The 8,844-nt window shown below is 34.5% G+C and overlaps 1 protein-coding gene across 1 annotated transcript; it reads right to left on the bottom strand.

Annotated features, from left to right (window-relative positions):
* Positions 1-7,558: 7,558 nt before the first annotated feature.
* LOC141660338 (putative mitochondrial protein AtMg00860) lies at positions 7,559-8,434 on the bottom strand. The gene is made up of 2 exons (XM_074467315.1): positions 7,999-8,434; positions 7,559-7,719 (listed from the first exon to the last, which is right to left on the bottom strand). Exons 1-2 carry the CDS (start codon positions 8,432-8,434, stop codon positions 7,559-7,561), a joined length of 597 nt encoding a protein of 198 aa, XP_074323416.1.
* Between the last annotated feature and the right edge of the window lie 410 nt (positions 8,435-8,844).

Raw genomic sequence — 8,844 nt, 5'->3', positions numbered from 1 at the left:
TACTGATAAATTCACAAGTCCTTTAAATATTGAAGATTTAATACTTGTGAACTTATATGAAGAATTCCTTACAGATGGGATTTCCAACTAATATGCAATGAATGATATCCCACACTTACAAACCAGTCTTGAAAAATTAACTTTATCAAGTGATATAATAAATGTTTCTGTCAGTAACTCTTTAACTAAAAGACATACTCTCGAATTAAATGAAACCTGGTGTAAAGGTGCCTTGTCATAGAGTATTCCATAGTGTTGTTGGATTTGAGGTTGTTTCTTATCATAATAAGAAATCAATCTTCGTCCACGAAGTTGACAGCTTCCTGAGATGCTTCTCTTGTCACTTAAGTTGACAGCTTCAGAGATGCTTCTCTTGTCTTTCTTACAACCTGCGTAATCTATATCTATATAGCCAAACATGTGAAGCACAATATCTTTAGGGTACTTTACTCCAAGAGTTGATCTTAAGATATCTAATAATCTTTTTAATAACTGTAAGATTGGATTCTCTAGGATCTACTTAGAACCTTGCACTTTGGCATCTTGAGAATATTACATGTTATCTATTAGCATTTGAGTAAAAGAGTGAGCTTGTCATACCTCTATAGCTTGTCATTATACCTGAGTTACACTGATCAAGCTTTAGTGGTTTCTGTTGGTAAATAGTCTTGGCATGTTCAGAATCTTCCAAATTTTGCATCTTCAAAAGATCCTTAACTTACTTGTATTGCCATCATTCTTTTGGTTTACTTGTGCTCCTAAAAGAATTGTTTTTTTGGCTTGCTTGAGCTCCTAAAAGAATTATCCTAATGGCTTGCCTGAAGTAATTCCAAAAAGAATTGTAACCTTTCCAACATGCTCCTCCATAACCTACTCTGCAATTACTTAGCAAATAATCTTGCACAAGTTTTTGTTAGTAGACCAACATATAACATTATCATTTTATCACTGCACATATAAAACAATATGTTTGTGCCTAGTGATACGAGATTTAGTAATATGACGACTCTACTATTTCATATTTAACTACAACTTCAGTTAGAGTGCCATACCATGTCCTTGACAATTGCTTGAGTAGTATACTAGTTCATACCAACCTGAAGTGAGCTTGTGAAGAAGAGATATACATTGACTTCCTCTTTTGACTCACCAACCAGGAGTGACTAGAGTCCAATTCCAAGTGTAATGTGCATCAGGTGCTTGATATGTCGTAATATCCTCAAGTCTCATCACTGGTGCTATCTGTTAGATACTGCTTCCTAATAATAACCTAGCATCCAATTTGGCCTTGTCCCTCGTAACAATGCCATTGTCATCCAGTTTGACTTCTGGTTATCCTTGTACCAATTACAATATTGTTATTTGGTTTGGATACCAGCTTCCCTACAATCTGCTTGCTGACTGATTGAGCTCATCTTGCTTTGTAATCACCCAATCAATCTGGATCTATCAGAGCTTCTATAACTTTCTTAGTTTTTTCTTCAGATAGAAAACTAGAGAAATAATCATTCACACTCAGTAGCCCTGCTAATCATTACTCCACCATCTGGATCACTTAAGAACTAGACTCTGGGAATAATATTGACATCAAACCCTTTGTATCAGCAGATATGTTCTTTAGTGTCCTCTAATATTCAATGTGGTGTTGTGTCTGACTAGTTGATCCTTCTTTTGCTCCCCCTAAGCTGTTCCTGGGATTTCCTGAAAATCCTTACCCTTGCTGATTGGCTTCATTGAAATAATGAGTTGTGTTATACATTGCCATTCCACTGCTTGGATATGAATCATCAATACCATCAATTTTACTTTTAACAGCTTGGAGCATGGAGTTGTTGAACTATGCACTTGGACTGTCTATCACCTTCTGTTGATCAACCACAAATGCCCTGTAGGTTGTAGACTCCACTGAGTAGCCATGGAAAATATCCTAACTGTAGAACATTCTCTCCAAACACTTTGAGGTTATCCAGTGTTTGCTTCTATTGGCCATTAAATCATTATTGGTCTTCATATATACATCCTGATCAAGGCTTGATCTAACTTGTTGTAAATTGTATTAACTGCTTCAGCCCTTTGGTATTTAGAAAGTCTTGATTAGCTTGATATTTCCCTTATAGCTTTAATCAAGTTCCGGGTCTTCCTTTGTACCGCACCATTATGACACGGAGCTTCCAGTGCTGAATATGTCTCAAAATATTCTTGATGTTACAGATATTAATCAGAACTGCTTCTTGAATTCAGTCCCATTATCTGACCAAGAGATCATTTCTTTTACAGTTGCTTCCAGCTTGATCTTCTTTGATGTGATCAATCACCATCTGTGATGTCTTGTCTTGAGAACGCACGAACAACAACTTTGTTTAATAAGAGTAGTCAACCACCATCACTAATATATGTCTCTACTTTGATGTGATATTGTCTTTGACTTCCCTTTTTGACATGCCTCACATTTATCATCATCTGAATTCCAGATGAGGCAATCCTCTCACTAATCCCTTTTCACAAAAGAGTTCCTTGAGATGATGTTCAAGGGTGAGAGCTTCTAGCTTACTCTTAATCAGAGCAAGCTTCTCAATCTTCCTGCTTCAGATGAGACACTAATCCTTCATTGAATTTACATTTTGTCCTTTGATGCAGAACTGTCTGATAAGAGGATTTGTGCCTTGATTCTCCAGCAAGGAAGTTGCTTCAACTGTTATCAGTGACACCAATGATTAGTTGTTATCAGTGATACCAATTGTTGAATCCATGATGACATTCCTTTTTCTGTATTGCTTGTCTCGTGATGAAAACCTTTGTTGTCATCTCCAAAGATTATTGACAGAATAGCTTTTGTTGATCACATTTGATTGTGAGGCTCTTTCTTTGATCATATGCCTTGAGTATGAATTACCAAGAATACATATGAATCAATTAACCTGTTATGTCATGCACTCATAAATGGATTAACAGTTCTTGGTACCCAACTTATCAGTTTGGGTCCAGATGGATTAGAGATTTTACTATAAGCAGAGATAACAACATCTGCAACCTTATCATGCTTATTCTTATCTTTGACTGACCATTTTCTCCATTTTCATACCCTTGACAGATTTGTCTCTAGGCTAGGGGAAAAATGGTTTCAACCTTACATAAGGACTAGAAGTCTTTGCCCTATTGTAATCCTAAACATGTTTTTTCTATAATTAATGCAAGTACTAAGAGATGCATTCATGGCATAAAGAATAAGCAAGCATTGTATTAGGAATACATAGCATTCATTCAGAAACATTACACATAAGAATTAAGCAAGACAGGCATGATATGGAACAAACAAAATTAACAAATAAATCACTAATTCTATCTAGTCCAATCCTGTTGATAAATCTCATCTAGATATCTCAATCCAATTATAAATTAATACATCTTAACAAACAATTCAGATTAAAAAGAATAAATCACATTGTATTAGGATACAGAAGATAAGCATAAACAAAGCTCTTATATGCTGGAAAAACCTATACCTCACTAAAGCAATTAATCATGTTCAACAAATATTCAAACACATTTTTAAGATCATCTAAAGTAACATGCACAAGTAAACATCAAACCTAGTTACCAGAAAAATAGTCTAGTGAACTAGTTCAGCATTATCTATTTGTGATGCCATCATGCTTGTGCGAGTGTTAAACATTTAAACACCATGATCTTATCATGCATTGAATATTGAGAGCAAAGTATTGCATTGGTCCAAGAATTTGAAACCTGAGAAATGTGAGTTGGACCATCTTCAGAGATTGCTATGAAAGCAAGATATTCATTATTCTCGTCATCTGATCCATCCCAACTCTTTCCCGTGCACTATAAGTTTTGACTACCTGCTTCCCTAAGAAAACATTCCACCTCTATCACAGCTCTTCAGCTAAATCCCTACTCATCTTTGTTTGTCAAGCTTCTTGTTCTTTTGTAGCAAAACCCCTGATAGTTACTTGACACATATTGCTTGTCCAACCTGTAGCTATCAAATCTTGTTTATGTACCAACCTCAGTCTGTAACTACCTCTTGAACTGAATCTGTAAAAATCTGCTTCAGAATAGATAGGCTTGACCCTTGGATATAGCTTCTATATTCTATCTGAATCCAATGTGACCAAACTTCACTGACAAGTGAAACACTACCCTGACGTCCAGTCCCTCAAGTACTTCTACCTGAGCTCCTTCTGATTCAGCTATCAGTAACTCTTACATTCTGTCCCGAGGTTCTAACCTTAATGCATGTAACTGAGATATTTGTCTGTTCCCACTATTCTCTCTAACCTCCACAATTCCTGTCTGTATGATCTCATTGATTCCCGGATAAATATAGTATTGGTACAAACCACTGTGTGACTATATAATCTGGAATCATAGAGTTGTCTTAAAATCTCCGAGAAAAACTGTACCCATAGAAATTTCATTCATTTCCTGCGTCTGAAAACCCAGTGGTATCCTATGGAGTAAGCCTTTAAAGAAGTTCCACAATTTTCATCTGTAGGTCTTGAAATCATTTTCATTGGATTGAGAAAACCATTAACTTCAATTTCCATATTCGGAAATTTTCCGTCTGAATAGCACATGGTCTTCGTTTTCTTCAAAAGATTAAAATCCACTTTAAAAAGCCCGGTAGAATCCCGAGTCTACCAATATCTTGAGTACCCTTAATTTAATATTTAAGAAAAATTTAAGTTTCCAATATTTTTAATTTTCTTAAAAAAATAAATTAATCAAAAATAAATATTTATGTAAAATTTAATTTTCAAGAATTTTGAATTTTCTTAAAAATTAAATAAAATGTAAATTATTATTTAAGAAAAATTTAAATTTAAGAATTTTAAATTTATGGAAAAATAAATTAATCAAAAATAATTATTTTGGGGCTACAAAATTTCTATGGCGACTAGAAGATGTGCCAGGAGGAGGTGTACATAATTGCCTTAGAAAATTTCGTGAGTAACTCTGTGGCGACTCATCTGCTGTGGCGACCTCTCTTACTACTGCGCCGTCTTTGCGCCGTATATCTTGTGTGGAGACTGGTTTTTTTGTGGCGACAAGATTAACACTAACAGAGAATAAGCAAATATCCGAGTGTCCAACCTGTTCTGCCAAGCGCGTGTAATACAGTCGAACTATAAACTTTCTGCGCGTGAGCTGCCAGCTAGATCCACGCGTGTGAATTGTTAGGTGCCAAAACAATTAGAAGCTTTGTCCCTTTCTTTTTTTTTTTTAATTGCCTCGCGAGTGTTTGCAGCTGCCAAAGTACTCCTTGATTCAAAACAATTCTGCATTAACAAAGTAAATTGGCAGCCCTTTTCCGAGAACAAACAAAATGGAGATCTTCTTCTGGCAGCCAATATACAAGAAATGGCAGCTTAAAAATAATTCTGAAAAACTGAAAAAAAATACACTCGAAAGAAATAAAAATATATTTAAAATAAAAACTTTTATTTACTAAAATTTAAATAGTAAATTAACTTAGTTAAATTTATAAAATAAAATAATTTAAATTAAGTTCATAATAAACTTATTTAAATTAAATTTATAAAATAAATTTTCTAAATCAAATTTACCAAATAAATTTATGTAAATGAAAAATTAATAAAATAAATTACTTTTAAGGATCCTGATTTGTGTATCAATCAGTCAGTTCTGATACCAATTGTTATGTCCCAAATTATTGTAGAAGGGGGGGTTGAATACGATAATCACTAAATTAAAAATTCTTTCGAATCTTTAGCGGATAAAATATTTAGTGCTCGGTTAGTGGTTTCGTGTTCTTGAGAGGAATAGTGTTTGGAACGATAAAAAATAAGATATTCGGGGAAATATATATTCGTATATAAATCCTCGAGGGTGTTGCTACACTCCGGTAAATAAATTAACCGGCTACAATCTAAGAACAATAAAGTTCCTAGCTTCTACAAAGATTTATAAATCAAATCTTATACAATAATTTAGCTTTTGTTTGTACTAGGATTTAATTACCGGGTAACGATTATAATGTCCCTAAGAATATACAAGAGTTAAATTAGGCATTATAATGTTACTCTGGTGAGAAGTTAAACGGATATTTAAGGTGCCAGAGCTTCTCTGTAAATCTCCGCTTCTTGTTTTATCAACTCTCTTTTTGTTGGAGAAGATGATAAACATAACTATATCTGATTTGCTGCAAAATGTAGTCTTTATACAAAAAATATGTGGCTGAGATTTCTGTGGCGACAACTGGTACTTTAAGCTCTATGGCGACAGGATGTGTGTGGCGACAGCATAGTACATACTTTTGTACTTAACTTTTATAAACCAAAACTAACGCAACTAACTCTTGTGTGGCGACAAAGGAGATACCACTTACTTGTTTATTTTGTATGGCGACGAGGGAGGGGGAATCTCTCTGTGGCGATAGATTGTTTAACCAATACATGTTTATGTACTTGGTTAATCAAAAATCAACCTGTACAATTTTGTTTCCTTTTTTCTTTTATTTTGTTTTTGTTTTTTCTTTTCCTTTTTGTTTTCTTTTTCTTTTGTTTTCTTTTTGTTTTCTATTTTCTATTTTTTTCTTTTTCTTTTCTTTCTTTTTCTTTTTAAGTTTAAATTGTAATTAAATTAATTTATAAAATAAACTAAAATATAACTTATATAAATAAACTAATTTAGATTTATAAAATAAACTTATTTAAAGTTTATAAGATAAATCATTTTAAGTTTATTAAATAAATTATATTAAAATCCATTAAATAATTTATTTAATTTAACAATTAAACTTTGAGCTTCGCCAATCCCCTGAGCTGTTTAGCTTTATATCCTGTGCACCTCTTCTCGTACTTTAACAGATAAGCGTTCAATCCAAGTACGTTCCTCAACTTAACAATTCTACTATAAATAATACCCAGATTCCTTTAATGAGCTGTTGACGCCTAGTGCAACTGGTCTGGTTCACTGACGACTAACCCCAATTCAGGTCTTCGTATTATAGCCTTGATTACATTGTTAAGTTTGCCTCAACTTATTGCTTCAGACACTGACTGTCAATAAACAACTGTACTTTCACTGGAATCCTTTCTGGTACTTTAGACAACGTCTTCATTAACCTCTGTCTATACCCTGTCATCAATTTTTCATATTCCTATGCTTCGAACACTGTCTATCTTCAATCAATGCCAATACACTGAAATCTTCCGGTAGCACTTGTATACTGATTCTTCAATATTTCTAAAACCTTGAAAGTCTTTAACCTTTGTTCTTCACTGAGGTATGATCATATTAATGAACTTCTTTCAGTGACCTGTAGACAGACTTCAAGCTTTCTTCTAATCTTCTGATTCTTTGTATTTGCCTTGTCTTCATTCTTCCTGACTTCTTGTGTAGACATAGTATTATTAACCTCCTGTTCTAGTGTTGTTATTATGTTGAGTTATCACGTAACTGTTCATATAGCTACGCAGTCTCACCAACACTTTTGAGTACACAGTTCTTCTTCAGTCAAACTATCTAGTCCTCGATCCATCATTTCTTCCTGACACTTCATAATCTTGTCCATCAATTATGGCCGAAAAGTGATCTCAAACAATTGCTCCTTATTACCTTCTGATGTTCGAACTTCGATTTCCAACTTTTCCAATTCTTTTGTTAATTCCTCAGCAATCTTGATCTCATTCAATCTTTCCTTCCTTCTCAGATCATTTGCCACTACATTGGCTTTGCCTGGGTGGTAGTTAATGGAACAATCGTAATCCTTAATCATTTCTAGCCATCTTCGTTGTCTCATGTTTAGATCCTTCTGGGTGAACATATAATTTAAGCTCTTATGGTCCATATAGATCTCGCAATTTTCTCCGTACAAATAATGTCTCCACAGCTTCAACGCAAACACTATTGTTGCTAATTCCAAGCCATGCACTGGATACTTCTGCTCATGAGGTTTTAACTGTCTGGAGGCGTAAGAAATAACTTTATCATGTTGCATCAACACACATCCTAAACCTCTCAAAAAAACATCACTGTAGATTACACAATTTCCCATCTCATTTAGCAATGCTAGCACTAGAGCTGTTACTAATCTCTTTTTCAATTCTTGGAAACTTTCCTCATATTTCTTTATCCAGATAAACTTCTCATTCTTCCTGGTTAGCTTGGTCAATGGAGTCACAATCTTAGCAAAGTCCTTTATAAATCTTCGGTAATAACCTACTAGTCCAAGAAAACTTCTGACTTCCGTCGGGGTCTTTGGTTGTTCCCACTTGGATACAGCCTCAATCTTTATAGGATCTACCTTAATACCATCCTTACCCACTACATGACCCAAAAAATGGACTTCATCCAACCAAAATTCACACTTTGAAAACTTGGCGTACAACTGCTTCTCTCTTAATCTTTGCAGGGCAATCCTCAGATGTTCTGCATGGTCCTCTTTAGTCATCGAATAGATGAGGATGTCATCAATAAATACAATCACAAACTTATCCAAGTACTCCTTGTACACCTGGTTCATTAGATCCATGAAAGCAGCTGGAGCATCGGTCAATCCAAATGACATCACTAGGAAATCGTAATGTCCATATCTGGTTCTGAATGCAGTCTTTGGTATGTCTTCAGGATTAATCTTCAACTGATGGTAGCCCGATCTCAAGTCAATCTTCGAGAAATAACACGCTCCTTTAAGCTGGTCAAACAAGTTATCTATCCTTGGTAGGGGATACTTATTCTTGATAGTCAACTTATTCAATTCTCGATAATCAATACACAACCTCATACTCCCATCCTTCTTCTTTACGAATAGCACTAGTGCACCCCACGGAGATACACTTGGCCTAATCACACCTTTATCCA

The sequence above is a fragment of the Apium graveolens genome, chromosome 5, assembly GCF_009905375.1.
Source record: "Apium graveolens cultivar Ventura chromosome 5, ASM990537v1, whole genome shotgun sequence".
Taxonomy (NCBI): Eukaryota; Viridiplantae; Streptophyta; class Magnoliopsida; order Apiales; family Apiaceae; genus Apium; species Apium graveolens.
The sequence above is the reverse complement of the archived record's forward strand: the minus strand, read 5'-3'. Positions and strand labels throughout refer to the sequence as shown.